Consider the following 24,135-nt stretch of genomic DNA (forward strand, 5'->3'; position numbering starts at 1 on the left):
CTCATAATCTCTTCTTTTAATATATTCATTTAATTAATTTACCAAGTAACACCAGACATATCGAAGATGAATTTTGTGCTAACATTTAGAATATATGTTATATAATAGTTTGTTCTTTAATAATGAATGTTGTTGGTCTTTTTTGCAATCTTGACATGCTGAACTAGTGAAGGAATTTAACCCCTGTCTGGTTACCGTTACTAAGCAAACTAGCATTGCTAACTGTCTCAAATCACATACTTGTGTACCGTTTTAGAACAATATTAACTAAAACGAATTAGTTTTCCTATTACAGTTAGTGTTTGAATTTTAAAATACTCCCATTTTGCCTTTAAACCTACCGAAAGGTCTATTTTGAATACCAGTCTTCTGGATTGTCTAGATGAGTAATAAAATACTATTGAATGTAAGAATTCTTTATTTGAGATGCAGTCCATGATAATAAACACAACCATGGCTGAAAGGTTTTTTTTTTCCCTTCAATTTTTATGAGACCGAGACTGTCAGTGTGTTTAATGTCACTGTACATAAAATTGTTAAGCATAAAATAAAATCGCTAACAATTCAACTGATTAATTACTGTTTTTAATCACTTATTACAGACATGTACACCAATCAGCCATAACATTAAAACCACCTGCCTAACATTGTGTAGGTCCCCTTTGTGCCACCTAAACAGCTCTCACCCATCGAGGCATGGACTCTAAGACCTCTGAAGGTGTGCTGTGGTGTGTGGCACCAAGGCATTAGCAGCAGATCCTTTAGGTCCTGTAAGTCGCAAGGTGGGGCCCCCATGGATTGGACTTGTTTGTCCTGCACATCCCACAGATACTTGATTGCTTTGAGATTTGGGGAATATGGAGACCAAGTCAACACCTTTTTGAAGTTATTTTCCGCAAACCATTCCTGAACAATTTTTGCAGTGTACCAGGGCACATTATCCTGCTGAAAGAGGTCACTTCCATTAAGGAATACTGTTGCCATGAAGGGGTGTACTTGATCTTCAACAGTGTTTTGGTAGGTGGTACCTGTCAAAGTAACGTCCACATGAATACCAGGCCCAGGGTTTCCCAGCAGAACATCACAATGCCCAGGAACATCACACCGCCTCAGACCAGACGGGGTATCCTTTGTTCCCCATGCACAACAGTGAGTTTTAGGTGCCCATGACTCACTGATTCACTGTTTGTCCTTCCTTGGACCACTTTTGGTAGGTACTAACCACTGCATACCGGGAACACTCCACAAGACCTGCCCTTTTGGAGATGCTCTGACCCAGTCGTCTAGCCATCTCAATTTGGCCCTTGTCAAAGTAACTGCTTACACTTGCCCATTTTTCCTGCTTCCTACACATCAACTTGGAGAACTGACTGTTTACTTGCTGCCTAATATATCACATCCCTTGACATTATTATGAGATGTTCAATGTTTTTCCCTTGACCTGTCAGCAGTTTTAATGTTAAGGCTGATTGCTGTATGTTACTAACATAATAAAATGTTCAAATTGTAACGTGGTTTTTATACCTCTGGAATTTAAATAGTGTAGATGATCAAAGCTTGGGGTCACAGAAACTTCATAACGTCCGTTTAGGGTCATTTGCCCCAAAAAAGTTCAGGAACCTCTGCCATCAATGTTTTTCTGATTGCAGAGGTTCTAACCTGGGTTATCTAAATAATGTTTTACCAAATTTTGCCCTGTGCCCAGATCTTTTTTCACCTTGGGAACTTTCTCATGGTGGTGGAAGTCATTTTCGTTGCATTCTAGCTTTTTTTTGGTTGTACCAATTAGATTGGTATGGGGTAACTCTAGCATGATGGCCATCTCTGGATGGTGTGGGTCATCTTTCTGTGAATTCAAGAGGTCGTTTGGTGATGAAAGAGGTTATGTTGCTGGTGTTGACACTACAAGTATAATTTAGTGAATGTTATAGAGGCCAGGATAATGTGACAGAACACCTCCATGTTAGAAAAATTGCCTAAAACACTTGTCTTTTGGGGGTTTAATTATTGCACAGGCAGAGCAGTGTGAGTGTTCCAGTTTACTACTTTTGTTAATTATTTACAGCCCACTGCATTATCCTTTTGTGTTGTAACTATAAGCAAAATGTTGTGGAACAGTAAGTAAGTTGTTAAGTGGCTAATTCACATGCATTGCATGAGTCAGCCTTTCTGGTGCACCACCAGGCAAGTTTAAGATGTCTTCCAATACTTCCATAGGCCCCAACATAAGGTGTTCACATTCCTGTACTTTAATCCATTTTTCCATTTAGACTTTGATAATAAACGATTTCATAGCTATATGTTGGCGAACAATGGTAAAATTCCATACCCTGTATATGTATAGAAATGCCTGGAATGCAAACACAGCTGTCGAGACTAATAGCTTTCTAAACCCACTACTGCGTTATACAGTCCCTTCCAAAACTGTTGTTTTTGTGGTACACTGAAGATATTTGGGGTTGAGATCAAAATATGAATATGAGAAGAGTTTAGAATTTCAGCTTTTGTTTCTGGTATTTAGATGTAGATGTGTTAAATGACAGAACAACACATTTTGTATCAGACGACCCAGTTTGTAGGCGAGCAAAAATATTGGAACATGTGACTGGCACTAAACTCTCTTCTTGTATTCATCTTTTGATCCCAAACCCAAATGTCTTCAGTCAACAGCAAAAACAAATGAATTGGCAAGGCCTCTTATATATATATATATATATATATATATATATATATATATATATATATATATATATATATATATATATATATATATATATATATATACACACACTACCTGTCAAAAGTTTGGAAACTCAAATGTTTCTCATGATCTTAAAAATCTTTTGATCTGAAGGTGTATGATTTAAATGTTTGAAATTGGTGTTGTAGGCAAAAATATAATTGTGCCAATATGTTCATTTCTTTCCTTAGAAAACTAACATTTTATTTTTTTTAATGGTTGACTTGGAGCGAAATATTCTAAAAAGCACCAATAATTGTCCAGTGTAGTTGGGAACTCGTTGAATACTGTTTAAAAAGCATCTCAGGGAAATTCCTCAAGAAATCGGTTGAGAAAATGCCAAGAATACATTTCTGGATATTCTAGGCAAAAAGGGGGTCTTCTTTGAAGATGTTAAAATACTATGTTACACTAAATGCATGCGTGTGTGTGTGTGTGTGTGTGTGTGTGTGTGTGTGTGTGTGTGTGTGTGTGTGTGTGTATATATATATATATATATATATATATATATATATATATATATATATATATAAATAATACACACACACACAGTGGGGGAAATAAGTATTGGACGTGTTAACATTTTTTTTCAGTAAGTATATTTCTAATGAGGTTATTCACATGAAATTTTCACCAGACATCAGTATTAACTCAAGAAATCTGGAAATATAAAGAAAAGTGGAATGACAGGAAAAAAGTATTGAAAGCTGTTCTCTAAGGCAAGGAACCAGCTGAAATCCGTAAGTAATTATACCCCCTAATCTGTGAAAATGAATATCAGCTGGGTTAGTAAATTGATGGTCTGTAAAAAGGCTTTCATTACCAAGGTGTCACACAAGAAACGTCTCATGATGGGTAAAAGCAAAGAGCTCTCCCAAGACCGTTGCAACCTTATTGTTGTGAAACATATTGATGGAGTCAGAAAAAAAATGTATTTCAAAATTTCTGAATCCTCCAGTAAGCACCATTGGGGCCATTATCCGCAAGTGGAAGCAACATCACTCCGTCATCAACTGGCCACGCTCACCCCGCAAGACTTCATTAGAAAAGAAAAGGCATGTTGAAGCTGGTTTAAAGTTTGCTACAACTCATTTGGACAAGCCTATGAAATGAGAGAGAAAGGAGAGTGTAGTCTGGACAGACGAAAGCAAAATTGAACGTTTTGGCTGTCATACTACACACCATGTTTGGAGAAGAAACGGCATTGCAAATCACCCTAAAAGCCCTATACCATCAGTGAAGTTTGGAGGTGTAAGCATCATGGTGTGGGGCTGTTTTTCCTCGCATGATACTTGCAGACTTCATATAATTGAAGGAACGATGAATGGAGCTCTTTACCAGGAGATTCTTGAGAAGAATCTGCTGCCGTCCACCAGGATGATGAAGATGAGACGTGGGTGGACCTTCCACCATCCAAATCATACAGCAAAGAAAACTCTCAATTGCTTTCAGAGCAAAAAATCTAGGTGTTAGAATGGCCCAGTCAATCACCTGACTCGAATCCAATTGAACAAGATTTAAAGACGATATATTTAAAAGAACGGGCCAAAATCACACCCGATTACTGCGGCCCATTAATTTCTTCATTCAGGAAGCGTCTTGAAGCTGTCATTACAAACAAAGGCTTCTCCACTAAGTATTAAATACATTTCAGTTAGCGTGTTCAATCCTTTTTTCCCGTGTCATTCCACTTTATTAAGCATAACTTCATTTATGGACTTTATTGTTGTGAATTCTTTATATTTCCAGATTTCTTGAGTCAATACCGATGTCTGGTGAAAATTTCATGTGAATAGCCTCATTGGAAATATTTTTACTGAAAAAAAAGTTGATGCGTCCAGTACTTATTTCTCCCCCTGTGTGTGTATATAATATACACACACAGTACTGTGCAAAAGATTTAGACACACTCAAAGAAATGCTGTAGAGCAAAGATGGCTTCAAAATAATACAATTTAACGTTTCTACATTTTAAAAAAATACTAGAAAGAGCTGTAAACAGTAGTAAATGAAACAAAGTCAATATTTGGTGTGACTAAGAATGAAAATAGTGGTCTCCAGTACAATTTGTGCAGTTTTATAAGGAAGTTAGCTGGTAAGTTTTATTGAGCGTCTTGCAGAACCAGCCACAGTTCTTCTAGAGACTTTGACGTTTGCGCTCGCTTCTTATTTTTGAACAAAACCCAACAGCCTTTATTGTCTGAAAAGTGGTTGCTTATGTAATATGCTGCTTTCTTTGATGTCATACAAACATTTTTCTGTAACATTTAATTTTGTGCTAGAAAACTAATGTTTGGGAATCTAAAGTTTTTTGAACTGACTTGATAATGTAGAAGTCATCAAATAAAAAATCTATAACAAAATAGGGTGCCTAAAACAAAACTTTTGCACAGTACTGTCTGTGTGTGTGTGTGTGTGTGTGTGTGTGTGTGTGTGTGTGTGTGTGTGTGTGTGTGTGTGTGTGTGTATGTAGTATAGAATACAAAAATACAAAATCAAGATCCTGCCATGGCCATCCCAATCCCCTGACTTGAGACCAGTAGAAAACCTGTGTGGTGAACTGAAGAGGAGAGTCCACTAGCGTGAACCTCGAAATTTGAAGGATTTGGAGAGATTCTGTATGGATAAATGGTCTCAGATACATTGCCATGTATTCTCCAACCTCATTAAGTATTATAGGAGACGACTCAGAACTGTTATCATGGCAAAGGGAGGTAGTAAAAAGTACTGACTAATGTTTCAATAATTGTTGTACACTTATATTTAACAAAGATGTTTGTGTGTGTGTGTGTACACATGTATGTGTGTGTATATATATATATATATATATATATATATATATATATATATATATATATATATATATAATATATACACACACACATATATATTTTGGAATAAATATCTGTCTGCGATTGTTTGATATCCATGAGAGCAGAGTATTTTTGTGATTTTTTTTTTTTTTTTTTTAATCAAAAGGTTAAACATTACATTTTTCACAGCCTTCTTTGCTTCTTTGCTCATATTTACCAAGGGTGCCATATTAGTAGAGGGCACTGTATGTATATATAAACTGGTCCATAAGTATTTGGACAGTGACATAATTTTCCGAATTTTGCCACTGTACACCACCACAATGGATATGAAAAAAGCACAATGGAGACTTTCAGCTTTAATTCAAGTGGTTTAACAAAAATATTGCATTAAACCTTTATGAATTGCAGCCATTTTTTTTAAAGAAACTCTCCAATGTCACAGGTTCAAAAATATTTATACAATTGACTGATAAGCAGTTTCATGGCCAGATTTGGCCTGTGTCCTCCTTATTTCATAACAGATTAAGGAGATAAAAGGTCTGGATTTGATTCAAAGCATTGAATTTGCATTTGGTAGCAGTTCATGGGAACTCTTAATATGCAGTTCATCGAGGTGTTGATGCAAGTGAAGGAGACCATCATTAGGCTGAAAAAAACAAAACAGACCATTCAGAGAGATAGCATAAACTTTAGGTCACTGGTAGTAGCAGAAGACAAAACTTATGCAGAAAAACAAACAAACAAGCACCACCTGAAGGAAGCTGCAGTAAAGGCCTGGCAAAGCAGCTCAAGGGAGGAAACTCAGCATTTGGTTATGTCCATGGTTTCCAGAATTTAAGCAGACATTCACCACAAAGGACTTGCATCCAAATAATAATAATAAAAAAATAATCCTAATATTCATGATTGTCCAATTATTTTTGAACCTGTGAAAATGGAGGGACTCTGTAAAAAAAAAAAAAAGAAAGAAAAAAAAGCTGTAATTCCTAAATGGTTAATGCAATATTTTTTGTTAAACCCCTTGACCTAAAGTTGACAGTCTACACTTTAATACCATCTTGACTGATTCATTTCAAATCCATTGCAGTGCAAAATTATGAAAATGATCATTGTCCAACTACTTATGGACCTGACTGTATACACACACACACACACACACACACATACACACACGCACACACGTATGTGTGAATGTTTATGCACACACGATATAGCACTTCCGAGGAACATATTGTGTGGTTTCTTCAAACATGTAGTCCCACAAAAGGCTACGTGCTAAAATGTAAAATGTTTGGGTAAAAAATGGGTATTGCTCTGAGAACAATTTTTTGGCATCACAATTTCAGAATTTCATCACAATTTCATCACAATTTTTCTTTCTTTCTTAGATTCCATAATTTTTTTGTGCATAACCTTGGGTATAGAGAGTGTATGAATCATTTTGTTGCGCAGTATAGTTCACGACTACTTCAGCTGACTAGTACAGATGATACTCTGGCCTACTCATGATGTACTCTTTGTGTTTGCTGTTTCCTTTGCACATTAACTACCTTTGCTGACCGGTGCATGCAGATAACTGGGAGCAAAGTGGCGGTAAGTACCAAAATATTTATTTGCTTTCAGTTCATCCTTCTCTTGCACTTTCCCCTTTTCTTCAGACAAATTTTAGTAGTATGGACATTGTACAGTGTAAGGACATTTTATTTTTAGCAGTAATGTAGTTACTATAGAATAAGAATAATGATAATTTCTGAATGTACAGTCCCCTCCAAAACTGCTGGAATGGCAAGACCAATTCATTTTTTGTTTTTGCTGTAGACTCAAGACATTTCGGTTTGAGATCCAAATATGAATATGAAGAGAGTTTAGAATTTCAGCTTTTATTTCCTGATATTTATATGTAGTTGTGTTGAATGACATAGAACATAGCACATTTTGTATCAGACCACCCTATTTGTAGGCGAGCAAAAATATTGGAACACGTGACTGACTAGTGTTTCCTGTGACCCTGGTGTGTCCTGTTACATCGATTGTTTAAACAATAAATAGCTCTGAACATCTACTTTTGGTTTAGCCTTCAGATTCATGTATGAAAACTGCAGAACAGAGAGCTGTCTCTGGGAGAAAAGAAGGAAAATCAATCCGAGGCATTGCATAAATGTTGGGCATAGCCAGTACAACAGTTTGGAATGTCATGAAAAAGAAAGAAACCACTTGTGTACTGAGCGACATTGTGAGAGCTGTAAAGAAAAACCCAAAACAACACTCACTGACCTCACCAACAATCTCTATAGGGCAAAAATCCACACCTATAGTTTTTCCCAGTTGTTGGGAGCAGCTGAGAAGGGTCCGCAGTCATCATACAGTACGAGGGCGGCCTCTAGAGGCAAAATAAAAAATCACTGACGAGTGTTTTTTTCTAACATTAAAATCTTTATTGATTCATTTAGGATGTCTCTATTTTTATTTATTTGCAGTGTTACTTTTTGGTTTGGATTTATACCTTTTATTTACTTTAATATTTTTTAATAGTTTATTTATATATATATATATATATATATATATATATATATATATATATATATAATTATATTTATTTCAGAAAAAAGTACCATATAGTTTAATGGTACAGTCAGTACTGTTTATTTTTGTAATAAAGTTCAGCAATATTTTACTTTGAGTGTTATGTTTTCATTTAATAACTATTTAAAAAAATTATCGTTTGATTAATCGGTTATCGGTTAGCCTCCTAGAATTCATACAACTGCTGACTGTCAAATAATGTGATGTCAGCCAGAAATCCAGTAAAGACAAACTGTAAAGTCAATCATTTGCATTAGTAATTATGGTGTCACACATCTTAATAGCAAGAGAGAGTGTCACCAACTTTTAAAATGCCATTGGGAAAGCCAGTCGTGATTTTAAGACCTTGTATTGTATAACATAAGTATCTCTCTTTTGGAGCCGTTCATAGAGGATGTCTACATGAGGCCTTATCTCTTGGAACAAATTAAGGAAAAATTTGTTGTATACCAAAATCCTTTAACTTCCATTATTGTGATTGAATCTAAATCTTGTCAGGTCTGAATGGAATTGAAGCAGTCCATGAAAATCTCGTAAACTGTGTTAACAGCTCTGTTGGAAATTCAATTGTATATGTGATACTTGTGGAAACCTGCTGGTAACAATCTTGTCCTGCAGTTGTGCTCTAGCAATAGCAAAAAACTCTCCTGAACAGTATTAGCTGTAATGGAAAAATGTAATGGAATACAACAAAAAAAGACAACAAGCTTCAAGTGTGTTGAAATATCCATGATGTCATCAGCCTGCGATAAAAAGTAGTTTTCCCTATGTCCTTAGTTTGTTGTATTATTGTGGTGTCTGGCCTGTCAGGTCCATGCTAACTTAATAATTTATCCTGCAATTCGAGAATGTTCAAACGGATTTTTGACAGTGTACATGAGGCATATTTCCTTTCGTCCTTGGGGCAGTGAAATTCCTGCACCTTGTTGCAGTTGCCATATTTGATATTTAAACACAATAACAAATCTATCGGACTAAATGGGCTCGTGAGCATGCTCTTGGAAGGGCTGTTCATTCAATTAAGCATTATGCATTGGTGCTCATTTACATCTGTAGCTCAACCTTAGTCTGTTTGGTTCATGTATCATCTAGTATAGCGATGTATCATCTGATGTATCAAGATGTATCATCTAGTATAGTGCTCTGTGAATATCAGTATACAGTATGTAATTCTCAAAGAATAATTTTTCAAATGAATGTGTAATTTGCATGTTCAATTCACTTAAATTTTATTTGTATAGCACTTTTAACAATGGGCATTGTCTCAAAGCAGCAAATTGCATGTCAATTGTATGTGATTTCAAAATAGTTTCTCATTGAAGCAAAGACTGACCTGGTGATCTATTCAGCAGACCTCACCACACTCTGCAGGGCTTTGCAGTCCTTAGCACTGCAGTTCCCAGTGAAGATGTTCTCTGTAGTGGCAGTGTAGAAGGACCTCTGGATAGCTGAGTAGATGGTAAAGACGCTGTCTCACCTTCAATATTATAGTCGAAGTTTGCAGAGTCCATGAAGGCTCCTTGCTGATGTACATCGTGGTACCTGAAGCTGCTTACTCTCTCCCTCGGTGTCCCTTTGATTGTGAGAGCTGTGTATGTCGTCCATGGCTTCCTTCTGAACTCCGCAACAAGTTCTTTAGTCTTGTTGATGTTTATGAACAGGTCGATGGCCTGGCACCACTGGGACTGCCTCTCCATTCTTGGTGATCAGGCTTAGATGTTGATATTAGATGTTTTAGTTGTTGATCTGATGTACACAGACCAGAATTAGAAAATAGTAATATTTACAGACTTAATAGAACAACAAAGAGAATTAATCTAGCATTTTTCTGCTTCTACATATATAGTCCCCTATATATTGGCACGACAAAGCCATTTTTTTTGTTCTTGATCTAAGCTGAAGACATTTTGTCTTAAAGGCCCTTAAAAATTTATGTGTCCATAAACACAATGTTTATCCCACACTATTGAATTGGGCACTTTTCTAAGCCAACAGAACACGCTTGTGCTTATAGGCAGTTAGGAAGGATAACTGGTCTGAGGAGCTCTGTCTTTGCAATGCCCATTTCATCTCAGCTCAGAGCTAACAGTGAAGTTGGCATGATAGTTAAGAATTAGCTTGCTAGGTACCCGAAATATCTCATTTCTATTGCTTTAACAAACCTATGTAGCTCGCTTAAAGTCTACATCAAGCTAGCTATATATAGCTAGGTAAAGCTAGTTAGCTAGGTCACATTCTTACTGAGGAGTTGCCTATACTGATGCCTATCTGGCTGGGCATCACCTCAGTTTTCTGTGCCATGACTTCCTTGATGTTGTAATCATAAAACATTATGGCTTGAAGGTGGCTATAAATGAGAAGGTCTATTGCACACTTCACTTAACACTTAACCCAGACATATCAAAGTGTTAATGGTCCATTAAAATAAGAAAACAATTCAATTCAGTTTCAAATCAATTTGATTTGTATAGCGCTTTTAACAATGGATATTGTCACAAAGCAGATTTACAGAAATATATAAATTCAGGATATAAAATTTTAATTGATATATTTATCTGTATTGAACAAGCCAGAGGTGACTGTAGCAAGGAAAAACTCCCTGAGACAGTATGAGAAAAAAAACCTTGAATGGAACCAGACTTATTAAGAAGAAACCATCCTCATCTGGGTGCCAATAGATTACAATGATAAATAATTCCATTCTGTAACTGTGCACTACATGGTCAAAAAGTGCACTTGTGTGACCAGGAAATTCATTATAGTTTTCACATGAAGTCTTGTTTTGTTGTTTACTGATGGAGACTATCATAGCAATTGTAGTCCTCATAACAAAACTGTTCATAACAGTTGCAGTCTAAAGCTGACTTCATGGTTCTTTCCATGTGGGAATATCCACAGCAGCAGTGAGTGATTTCCAAGTGGGCATCAGGATGGATTAGGCAGGTCTGGAGAACAGGAGGGGTCAGAATCACTGGTATGTCAGGAGTAGCATGTGTAGCTTGTGAGAGAGAGATTACTAGGTATTCTAATTATCACGTAATGGTTAAGGACAGTGTACATTTATGTGCAGAGTGCAACAGAGACTAACTAAGACAACATAACTAAAATGGAGCGCCAGAAGGTAACAGACATGAAGGCGCCCTGGGACAAAAAGCGGCCAGCGACTCCACTGTCAACCAAATAAAATTATGTGCTCATAAGAATAACTATTTCCTTAAATGGTCGAACCTATAAATTGGTGGTTTTGTCAAGGCTGGGTCACACATGCAGTATTTCCTCACACGTTTCCTGAGAAGCCAGATAAAGTGGATCCTGTAAAATGTTTAAGTCTCAAGCTATGACTTGTCCTCTGTCATTTCATGCACAGTCACAGACCTTTTAGCAGATTTTGAATGTTGTGCCTTATGCAATATAAAATCCCATATTTAATGTGGTCCAGTGGTGGTTATTTCTGTTGTACTGTCTAAGATGGCCACCAGATGGCAGGAGATATTGTTAAATTAAGCTAAAAATAAAAATATATAAATAATAAAATAAAATATGTGTGAGGAGAAGGAAAGACTATATTGTTGCCATGGCACCAACCTAATGATTTACTCTCAGCCCAGCACAGCAATGTGCATGGATTAAATCCAAATTTGGAATCTTTAAACATGAAAATACCTATGAAATACCTCTCTAGCATTCAGATGCACCTCAGACAGATTTTTGTTTGCCTACGTATAAAGCTGATAGGGCCATTTTGCATAAGGTCTTAAGATTTGCCAGGGCATTAACATGGCGAGAGCTCTTGGATTACCCATGCTTTTTATGGCCTTAATCCTGTATTGATGGGTTGCTTTATTACTGTACACTTTAAACAATATCCTCTGAACTGCTGGGTACTGCTGGTTGTAAACCTTGCTGCTGAAAATAAACAATGCTGTGCCTAGGTAGTACTGCTTTCCCTCTCTCTGTCCTCATTTTTCTCATGATATCATGGGGTGAATTTGTTGAATTATTCATGAACTCTTGATGACTAGGTGGTACTTGCCCTCAATCTGGTGCAACCATATGCTTTTTTTTTCTTCTTCTCCACATGGCTCTGCCAAATGGTTGCTAAAATTACCCAGGTAAACAAAATCTTTGTTTCCCACCAATTCTAGTTGCAGAAAGGATAAAACTCTATTGATGCATCTATGAATGCATTAACATATTTCACTCTACTTGTTATTCCTTGCCAGTGTAACACTATTATCTAAATTACCAACTACAGTTGGTTAAATAATCAACAAGTAATAGCAATATTACTACTATAGTACCAGTCTTTATAATAATTAATCTTATTTTCTGGCTCCTGGCACTATTTTCACCAAACTCAGCACTGCTTAAGAAAAAAATTTAAAAAAGCAGAAATTATTTAATTACGGTTTATAACATTTATGAATTTCACATAAATGATCTTGGGAGTCTATAAATTCTCCATAGAGTTATGCAGTTCATCTCTCTTTGGGTTATATTTAACTCTGCAGTGTTGTTAAATATTGTGGGGGAAAAAATACCCTCTAATACAAGTCGCTACTCGTCTCTCTGGTGAAGCGTAAATAATAATTCATGGTCAGAGCTGATGAATTGATTTGTTAGTGTTTTTGGACAAATGCACCATATGCATTATTACCTCCCCAACGGTTTTTCATAACAGATAGTATTCTTAGTCAGTGACCTAGTAAACCAGTACTAGGATGTATTTATTGATGGAAACGTTAAAGCAGTTCTATGAGTCGCTCTGGATGAGGGCTTCTACCGAATGCCATAAATGTAAATGTAAAAATGCTCTCATCTGTGACGGTACAGTTTCTTACCAACACAGGGACAACTCAAGGTAGCACTCAGAGACATTTTAAATGCAAGAATTGTTCATGTTCATTATTAACACAAAAATAAATGTTAGTTGTATTGTATAATAAATAAAGTAATAAATGTGTTGGCAGAAGAGTGTGACAGGATACCATTATCTTATATTGTGCCTTTTACTTTTTTCCCCTACTTTTTATTTATTTATTTATTTATTTATTTTTATATAAAAAAAACAACACTGGGCCTATGTAAACGTGATGGCGTTACACAGAATATTTATAGCAAATGTAGAAGTAGAGCTATAAAGGTCTTACATCACACCTGTTATATTCACAGAGCCTGAATGTATGAAGAGATGTATTGAAAAATAAGAAAATTAGGTGTAGTTTTTTTCCCCTCTTCTTCTAACTTCTTTTATTAAATGTAATTTATGGTTCATGGAATACCATTTGGGTCACCATCTCTAGCAGTTCTTTGCTGCCCGTAATTATTTATATGTCATAAAGGCTTATAGAAACATTAAAATAGCTTTTGTCGGTCCCATTTTCTGTTTTTGCCTTTTGAATTTAATTGTACCGATCTGTTCTATGGATTTTGCAAAGATAAACACTTTCCCTTAGTTTCTTAATTATGATTGAGCCATACAGGCATGTGTTTGGGCCATCTCAAAGAAGATAGCTGTCAGAGACATTTTAAAGTTGAAATTTTTAATTTTATTTATATTAAATATATTAAATATTTAATTTTTCTATCTATCTGTCCATCCATCTGTCTGCCTGTCTTTATCAAAACAACATGTTTTTTTTTTTTGCTTTTTTTAAAATTGTATTTTTTTACTTTGTACCCTTGCCTTGGCTGTTTGACTACAAATGTCACAACAGGTATGGAGCCAGTTTAACAGTATACAGCTAGGTTGCCAAAGGCATATTTGCCTACATCACTGTCACATCACATGTTCTTACACAGGACCTTGAAGGAGGCACAAATACAGTTCTCTAAATGTATTGGAACAGTAAGGTCAATTCTATTGTTTTCACTACTCATTACAGTGTGTATACAGTGTGTATATTTATGTGTGTGTGTGTGTGTGTGTGTGTGTGTGTGTGTGTAAAACACACATCAAAAGATGAATATGAGATGATGGATCAGAATTTCAGATTTCATTTCCTAAAATTTACATCTAGATGTGTTAAACAACTTAAAACATGGCACCTTTGGTGGCAAACCACTCAATTCTTAGTTGACAAAAAGAATAGGAAGCGATATTCTTAGGGTAAATAACACAACATTTCTATTATTACACTTAGTATTATTATATTAATCCAAGGTCCGTGAGAGGCTTTGGCATGGCTTTAGGTATCCTGTCAGAAGAGAAGGTGCAAGATTTTCTGCTGACCTCATTGATTTTAAAATTGCTGATATTTTGTTTTATGCATCTTCCAAACTTTAACACGGATTGATGCACTAGAATAGCCACTTTCATTACCATTTGAAAATATGCATTAGTTTCCCAGGGTGGAAGACCCAGTGAGCCACTACATGTAGGAAAATCATTGCATGGAAGATGATAAACAGATGATAATTTTTATATTTGCATTTCTGAAAATTAACTTGCAGGTATCTAAGTATCTAAATGAAATAAGTTATTCTTTTTGTTATATGTTTTTGTTTTGGATTTTCTCCTCAATTTGGTATTACCAATTTTCACTCACTAGCTAAGTCTTCCCTCTTCAGCCATGGATGGTCAGGCAAGCAAGTGCTTGATCCAAGTCACATGAATCCAACCTCTGCATCTTTTCGAACTGCATCATCATAGGACAGTGTAAGACACACTGAGGAAAGCACCACCTGCCACAGGCTGTTTGAATTATTGGCTAGTGTTGCTATGATTGAAAGGGCAGAGAGAGTATATCATTTCTCACTCTCTTGACTCCCATCCACAGACGGCTGTGGCTTTGTTGGGTTTCAAACTCGTGATCTCCTGATGATAAAGCAAACGCTTTTCTGTCTTGGTACTTGAGCCCTTAGAGGAACTGTTTAAGTGGGTGTAGGGCTAAATACATATAGGGCTAAATACATTATATTTTGATGGTGAATGCATCAAAATGCATCTTCATTCTGCTTGGTTTCTACTTTCTTGAGTTAGAACAGGCTGAAGGTCTTTGCCGAATTTGGTGCATGTACTTTGAAAGCTCTAGGAGGAGAGAGCCATAGCAAAAACTAATATTTAAACTTTTATAACCCCCCCCCCCCCCCCCCCCCCAAAAAAAAACAACAAACAAACAAACAAACACGTTTTTTCAATAACATTTAAGTAACAATAACTTTATTTAGGTCCATAGATGATTTCAAAAACAAACAAATTTGCAACAAACAATAGGTAAAACGTTGCAATGTGGAATTAATTGTGCAGGGCTTTCAGTTTGAGTTTCCACCTGAGCAGCATAAAACGTGTGTGTGGGTGGACTCATCCAGCGCAAGAGGAAAAAAAAAATGCTGAAGTTATGTTCTTTTCCCTCTCTATCTCACTTGCCATCACGACCGCCAACGTGGTCATGTACTGTTCGGGCTGACAGGGGCACGTTTATTTTCTGAATGATTTTCTCCTTGTTTGGGAAATCAGCAAACAGTTCAGTTGCCATAATCAACATGCATGGCTTTACATATCCTCAGTCAGTAAAAGGTTTTCCTTGTCTTACATTCTCTTATGAGATTGTAGCAGCATGCAGGCTTCCAGATGCCTCTGTCCGCATTTGCAGCTGCTGCTTGCAGTTTACGTTGAAACTCCTTGCATGCCTTGCTTTGGCTTTTGCCCATCGGGTACATTGCTGCAAAAGCAAAATGTCTATTAACAGTTGATTTTTAAACGAGGCAATGTGTTCTGTGCAAATCAGACATAGCAGAGCACCAGAACGTTCAATAAAAGAATAAGTTTCAGTCCATCCACTTTGAAATTTTCGATGCTCCTCTGAATTCTTTCTTTTTGCCATCTCCATAAACCAACTAGGTAGCTGTTTGAATCTGAGGGTAAGAGGTTACCATAGAAACCTAAGTGGTTTGCTGTTGATTGCTGTTGATTGCTGTTGTGACACGTGTGCACAGCACTGCACACATGCACAGGCCGGAGCAACTTGAAATTTAGATGTGTGTGTGTGTATGTGTGTATTTATATATATGTGTGTGTGTATATATATATATATATATATATATATATATATATATATATATATATATATATATATATATATATGTGTGTGTGTGTGTGTGTGTGTGTGTGTGTGTGTGTGTGTGTGTGTATGTGTATGTATGTATGTATATGTATTTTCTTTTTCATTAACTTTGGTAGGCTGTACAACAAAGGAATTGTAATTGACTTTAGTTTTTAACGATGATATGTTGGTGAAGGGTGACACCTGGCACGCCACATGATTTTTGTCATGTGTGGCTCCCGACCACTGATCTAGCTCCCCAGATCAGTGGAAATCTTTGCTCTCCAAGGTTTTCTCACCTACTGAAGTCTATTGGATCCCCCTTCTGAAACCACTGAGGAACAGGAGACTTTTTTTGTACATCACATGCTATTAGTGTGGTCAGAGCTGCTATTATGCTATTTGACCATGCAGTCTGAGACATTTCGGTTCTGCGCACCAGAAGTGTAGTCCAATAGCATATATTGACACGATGTTTTTATTTTGTCACCAGCTGGTTGGACTTGAAATGATCACTATGGGGCATATTCAGAGTTGAGTTGCATGCTTAGGGAGACTTAAAAGTCTCACTTATGCACAATTCTGACCAATGACTGTTGAGGCCATGTTGATGCATTAAATCAAATTTGTGGTAATTAATGTGATAATTACTACTAGGAATGTTCATGCAGTATATAGGCAGTATACTAGAATCCTATCAGGTTACTTCAGTGCTTGACATCTCATTCATATGCAATCATACAATCTTTTTTTTTATTTTTAATTTGTAAATTGTCTTGTGGTTTTTGCTATGTTGTATTACATTTGACGGCAACAATCAAACCGCTATTTCATTCTTAAACCCACATTTTCTGTCCCTGACTGTTTTACGGCTTAAAGGCAAGTGGTTATCTTATCTTAAGGTGATTGTTTAGACACTGTTTGAAAAACCCAGTCTTGGACACTTCAACCTTGGAGGCATGAACTACACATGGTTAATTTGCATAATCTGAATTGCACACCCAGAAAGTCGACTTATCAAATATGCAACTTTACCCATATGTAAATATTGGCAAAATCCCTGGGTTCAAGTTGCTGAGTTAAGTGGCCAATTTTGAACACAGAGATTTGACAATTTATGCAATATCTTTTCCAAAGAAAATAATGTGCTTGCAAAGAGATGAGAGTGGAGGGATAAAGGCGATTTAAAACAATAATAATAATAATAAAAAAAGAGTTAAAATGTTTCTAAAGATTGGGATGCATCTAAAGACAGGAGAAGAAAGGAAGAAACTGAGAAAGCAAGAATGAACAGAGAAAGGAAATATAGAAATAAGAAAGAACTGAGTGAAATAATTGGATAAAAAGATGGAAAGGATAAACGTAAATGCACAGAGAAAGAGGGAGAGAGAAGAGAAATGAAAAAGGCAGCAAGGAAGAAACAGGGGAAAGTGTATAATGTAAAAAAATGTGTGCGAGGAAAAAAAAGATGATATGTGGGAAATTTTGTGTCTGTATGTAAATTAGCCTCCACATGCTTAAACCAATAATGGAAATATGTGTCAGTTAACAGACATCTTATCAACAGGCTTTTAACAAATATTTTTGTACAGTTCCCCATTGCCTGGCTTTTAAACATATCAAGCGAAAAAGAAGTCACCATAAAAAAACAGGCTTTTATATCGGTAACAAAGAAAAAGCAGGCCAAATATGGCCCGCAGCCTGGTTTCATTCATCTCACATGAACTTAACAATAAAAATAAAATAAAAAAGTAAAAGTGAAGGGTTGTTACCATAATCGGTCCTATATATGTGCACTCTGGTTTCTAATGTGGTTGGCTTGACTGCGGTCTAAAAAAAAAAAAAGGGTTAATATTAATGACTGTGCTGCCCATGATTATGTTCGTGTCTAAAAATGATCTAGAAGCATGTTGTGTGTCGTTCTGACAGTGGTGTAACCAGGAATTAATTTCTGTAAGATGAGGAATTATCGAAAATAAAATCAATTGTTCTCCTGATCTGTACAATTAAATATAGGGGAGTGTGATGCACTCATGCGGTCGGAGCGGGGATGACACAAATGCATTATTAAATTACTTAAGACAATCTACCATCAAACAATTTTTACAAGTTTAATAAAGTTGCCATAAAATACTTTTATGACAGGTCCATTGAAAATGATTCAAATAATGTTAATAATAGGGCAAAACGACACCTTATATTGTAAATCCTGATCTACTTTTTTTGACATTAATCTTCAGCAGGCTGCTTCAACAGCTCCCACATCCAAATCTCTTGTGTAGTTCTCTGTCAAGTAGCTTTCAAAATCTCAGAGCCTAGGTTTTGGGTGTTAGTCTACAGCGGGGTGTCAAACTCAGATTCTGCCTGCACCACATCAGGCGCATCACGGGATAAGACAATTTGCAAAATGATACATCTTTTCCTGTTTCTGTTTGAAAGCTACAAGTCAGAGCTGCATTGTAACTACACTATAAGCAATGGTACTCATTGACCTTGGCATCAGCACCTGTCTCTTACCCTGGATATCCTTAATAATAAAATAAGTGAAAGCAGCTTGACAACCACACCTCCCTCACCCTTATACTGAGCACAGTTTCAGACAGTGCATGCCTTCAGTCTCTGCCTCATACCCCTGAGCTTCTCCAGTATTTCTTTTGAAATTGGTTTGAGTTTATTTTACATTGTTATTCTCGACAATGTGAAGACTTAGTGTATTAAACAATGGGTACAAAAATATGGGACAAATAGCATTATATTTTTCAATACAGGAAACGTCTTGAATGATGTTGAAGTGTCAATCTACGAAGGAAACACCTGTCAGCCACATGTTCCAGTATTTCTGATCACTTGAATATTGGGTATTTGATGTCTGTGTTGATGGCATTATGAGTGGCAACCAAATAAGTGCTACTTATTTAATACTATCTGTTCCAATACTTTTGCTCACCTAAAAATTGGGTGGTTTGTCACCAAAGGTGCTATGTTCTAAGTCGTTTAACACATCTAGATGTAAATATCAGGAAATGAAAGCTGAAATTCTGATCTATTGTCTCATATTCATGTTTTGATCTAATCTGATCTGATATTCATCTTTTGACCCAAATGTCTTCCGTGTTTAGCGAAAAAAATAGAATTGGCCTTGCTGTTCCCAATTCTTTCAGAGGGGACTATAGAAAAATGATCCATTTTGTTCATGTTTATTACATGGGCTAAAAGATATAAGCCAATATAGAGATTATCTAGAGTGTCACAGAGGCTTATTGGTTAGTGCGTTTGCCCCGCACCTCCAGGGCTGAGGGTTCAAAACCCACCTCTGCCCCGTGTGCGCTGAGCTTGCGTGTTCTTGCCGGGTAACTGGCTTTCCTCTGGGTAATCTACTTTCCTCCCCCAGTCCAAAGACTTCTTGAAGGCTGATTGGCATTTCCAAATTGTCCGTGGTGTATGAATGGGAGTGCAGTTGTGCCCTGTGATGGGTTGGCACCAGAGTTTCCGTTAGCGGATAATACAGTGTCCAGTAAAAATATTAACATGAAGCAGACATATATACATATATGCACTTGTAATTGTACACCTTGGGTTTTTTCCCCACATGTTTCTCTTGAAACATGACCAGACTGATGCGCATCTCAAACTGCAGAGAAACACTGGACACATTAGATTTCATTTTGGCAGAAGAACGCTTCTGAGCCATGAAAAAATCACAGAAAATAGTCATAAAAATGAAGTGAAACAAATTAGCATGGGAAATTATACAGTTTTCTTTATTTTAAGTAGGCCTGTCAGGATAATTACGTTATCAACTTATCGTATGATGTATGGACATGACCTCAGTCATTTTTGCTGACCTCGATATTGCTCCTTGTGTTTTCATGTGTGTTTGTTCATTTACATTAGAATGAATATCACCAATGTTTTATCCATTCTGTCTTCCCGTCTGCTCTAGGGCTGTCAAACTAAAATTCGAACTTCGTTATATTTGTCAAATTTAAGATAAAAATGCACATCTGAATGCAGACTGTGCATTCAAATTTAAGATGTGTAGCAAGTACTAGCACCTATTTTAATTAAAATATACTGTAGAAAAAATGACATGCAAGATATAAACAATGCATTAAAATCTGAAAAATCTAGAAAGAATAGTTCTAGTGTTTAAAATAATCCGGTCATAGTCAATATAGTCAAAATGTCAGGGATTGACCCACTTAAGATGTGTGAGCTGAAGCTGAACAGTGAATGTACACCCGTAAACTGAAGAGCTTTCAGCTGGGTTAATTAACTCACCCAAATACATCCTATACAGGTGCATCTCAAAAAATTAGAATATCATGGAAAGGTTACTTTTTTCCATAATTTAATTCAAAAAGTGGAACTTTCACATATTCTAGATTACACAAAGTGAAGTATTTCAAACCTTTTATTGTTTTAATCTTGATTACAGCTTGCAGCTCATGGAAATAAAAAATCTAGTATCTCAAAATATTAAAATAAAGAATTTATAATACATAAATTTTGCAGTGTAACATTCCTAGTGTCAAGCCACTCCTGAACCAGAGACAGCGTCAAAAGCGTCTTACCTGTGCTAAGGATCAAAAGAACTGGACCGTTGCTCAGTGGTCCAAAGTCCAAAGTAAATTTTGCATTTCTTTTGGAAATGAAGGTCCCAGAGTCTGGAAGAATAGTGGTGAGGAACAGAATCCAAGCTGCTTGAAGTCCAGTGTGAAGTTTCCACAGTCAGTGATGATTTGGGGTGCCATGTGTTTTCTCAAGTCAAGAGTCGATGCAGCATCTACCAGGAGATTTTAGAGCACTTCATGCTTCCATCTGCTGACGAGCTTTATGGAGATGCTGATTTCCTTTTCCAGCAGGACTTTGCAGATGCCCACAGTGCCAAAACTTCTAGTATCTGGTTTGTTGATCATGGTATTACTGTGCTTGATTGTCCAGCCGACTCGCCTTACCCGAACCCCATAGAGAATCTACGAGACACACCAGACCCAACAATACAGACGAGCTGAAGTCCGCTATCAAAACAACCTGGACTTCCATAACAAACACCTCAGCACTGCCACAGGCTGGTTGCCTCCATGCCACGCTGCATTGATGCAGTAATTCATGCAAAAGGATTAAAGCCCTGAGTATTGAGTGCATAAATTAACATACTTTTCATCAGGTCGACATTTCTGTATTATAAATTCTTTACTCTAATATTTTGAGATACTGGATTTTTGATTTCCACGAGCTGTAAACCGTAGTCATCGAGATTAAAACAAAAAAAAAAAAGGCTTGAAATATTTCACTTTATGTGTAATGAATCTAGAGTATATGAAAGTTACACTTTTTTTGAGTTACATTATGCAAAAAATGAACTTTTCCACGATATTAAAATTTTTTGAGATGCACCTGTACACATATGAGATTAATCAGACATATACACAAGATAAACGTAATATTACAGTGTGCTTCTGCACAAAATGAGTACACAAGTGAACTTGAACTTAAATAACACGCTAGGTAGAATTCACCTTCTGAATATGCTCTTTCCAGAACAACACTAAAACACAGACAATGAATAACTAAAGCATAAAGAATTCACAATATGGTATTACAGTAGTGTACTTACTATAATGTTATTATTTCAGGAGATCAGTTTTTCACAACAAGGGTGGTTTTCACATGCTTATTTATGCTTAAGTTGCTATATAAAAAGTGTTAATATTTGGTTTAATTTTTGCATTTTCTCGTCAACTAACATGCTGTTGACTAATTTTTGATGCTATTTTAGGCAGAGTAAAATTTACTAAAATTAATAAATATGAAAAGGTGAAATACTGAATAAATTTAAAGGATATTTTATTCAGAATACAAATTTTTTTTTTTTTTTTGACATTTCAATTCCAATGTCTGAATATTCATTAGAATTAAAAGTTCATTGGTCTTTGAAATGGTGTACTTGCATTATTATACTCATTTATTATAATTATATAAGTGGGTTACAATTGCCTTAAAATGACAATAAAATCGTTTGTGGCAATTATTTCTGGAACAACATCTCGTCTAACAGAAGTAGTTATCATGACAGGCCTATTTTAAGATTTCTTTGTAAACAAAAATACATGTGACAAAGTGCAGTTTAAGGGTTTGCTGTGCCCTATTTTTGTTTTGAATATTTGTTTCATTAGACTCTAATTCCACGACTGCCATTTGTTACTTTTTTCTTTCCTTTATCTCTCATTTGACTTGTTTATTTTGTTATTATATTGCATATAAAATGCAGAGTCCAAAACGTTATAGTGCAAAATAAACACCGAAATGAGGTGACTGGATTTTTTTTCTGGTTATAACTTTTATACATTCCATTAATGTATAGGCGATTTCATTGATTTTATTTAAAGTTGGTGTTTAAAGCTTCTGACTTTTTGTCTTTTTAATGCGGCAAATTGCATTAAAAAAAGGTGCGTGACTGACACATGTCTTTATTATGTAGACTTGGGTATGAAGCAAATGCAGAGCTGCAAGTCATATGATACTGCACTCTGAAAGAAGCACTGTATGTGTTTACTTCAACAATAGATTTTGGTGGCTTTAAAACATTGACTGACAGTAACTGGTCCCTATGGCAACAGCGCTGTGAGTCTTTTGCCATAAAATACCACCCACTGTCCTAATTTAGACTTCTAGATATTGTATGAGGAAGGAAACATGTCTGGGGTGAACACAGGTGATAGCTTGTTCACATTTGCTGCCTCCTTACACCTCAGTGTTCTTGTGTAGAGCAGTAAACACACTGTGTGCTTTAGCTGTAGCTATATGCTTTGTTTCCTCATGACTGTATGTGTAGAGATGGCAGGGTCATTTAAGAATATGACCGAAGTGGACATTAATTTTACCCAAATGTCTAGTCAGCTCACTGAGTCTGTGTGTGTGTGTTCATGCATGAAGCTTTGCATCTGTGAACACTGGTTAGGGTGACATTTTCGGAAAATAAGTAATTAATCCATACCCACCTTCTTTATATCTATAATAAGATGCAGGGGAGATGCGCACACACATTAATTTGTGTATTTAACATGTCTCATGCCTCATGTCTCATTAATTGCTTCACTTAATGATTACAATTAGTCAGACAGATAGATGTATTTATCTGGAATAGGTGGAATAGTATTATCAAATTTCTGAACTTAATAAATCTTTTGTGCAATTTGTCCTTTACCCAATGGTATATGTTCTTTTATATTGGGTACATTAAGCAAACACTATTCTTCACTGAAATCCAGTCCTGCTTCTGTGTTTTTGTGTACATACATACATAATTTACATTGGATTATTGGAATAGCAATGTCACAATTTGCACCATCATAATCCAGAAAATGCAATTTCAACTTCAATGTTCAGGGCTCAACAGTATATAAATGTTTTTATATCCCTATGTTAATTTAGCTTGCTTATTTAGTTCCTTCATTAACCGTAATGAAGCATTATTGCGTTCATTAGCTTAGCTGGCATGGGTGGTGCCATAGGATCCGTTAGCTCAGTTAAAGCTTCTTTTTTGTCCATATTTGATGATTGGCTGTGTGTTTTTTTTGTCTGTAATTACAGGCTCCCATGCCAAAGAGCAAACTTTGTTTGTGAAAATATATATAAAAAAAATTAAAACATAAAAGGGTTATGACAGTACATGTTTCCTGTCTGTCTTATGCATGAAAGCTCAACAGCAACATTTTTGTAACCTTTCTTGTGTTTAAGCTCTATATTAGTTCTGCACTACTAGGGACCACCTCATGAACCTTTAAATTTGATTGCACTTATGGGACAAGAATACCAGCAATGTAAAGCAAAACCATTACTCAATTGCAAGGCTTAAATGTCCTGGTAAATGCTTTCCTGTTGTAATGATGCTTCATATGGTTCTGAGACAGCCCTAGAGTTTCCCATGCTAAGCTTTGTGCAGCCT

At 36.1% G+C, this 24,135-nt stretch overlaps 1 protein-coding gene across 7 annotated transcripts in view; it reads left to right on the forward strand.

Moving 5' to 3' along the window:
- Positions 1-24,135, forward strand: part of diaph2 (diaphanous-related formin 2) — a 388,403-nt gene that overhangs the window by 37,226 nt on the left and 327,042 nt on the right. For 6 of the 7 annotated variants that reach the window (XM_047157080.2, XM_047157081.2, XM_053682093.1 and 3 more), the window contains one exon: positions 7,129-7,149. The exons of the other annotated variant lie outside the window; for it this stretch is intronic. In XM_047157080.2, the coding sequence (XP_047013036.1) occupies positions 7,129-7,149 (21 nt within the window). The remainder of the gene's footprint in view (positions 1-7,128; positions 7,150-24,135) is intronic. 7 annotated transcript variants of the gene reach the window in all.

This window comes from Ictalurus punctatus, chromosome 8 (assembly GCF_001660625.3).
Source record: "Ictalurus punctatus breed USDA103 chromosome 8, Coco_2.0, whole genome shotgun sequence".
NCBI classification, from domain to species: domain Eukaryota; kingdom Metazoa; phylum Chordata; class Actinopteri; order Siluriformes; family Ictaluridae; genus Ictalurus; species Ictalurus punctatus.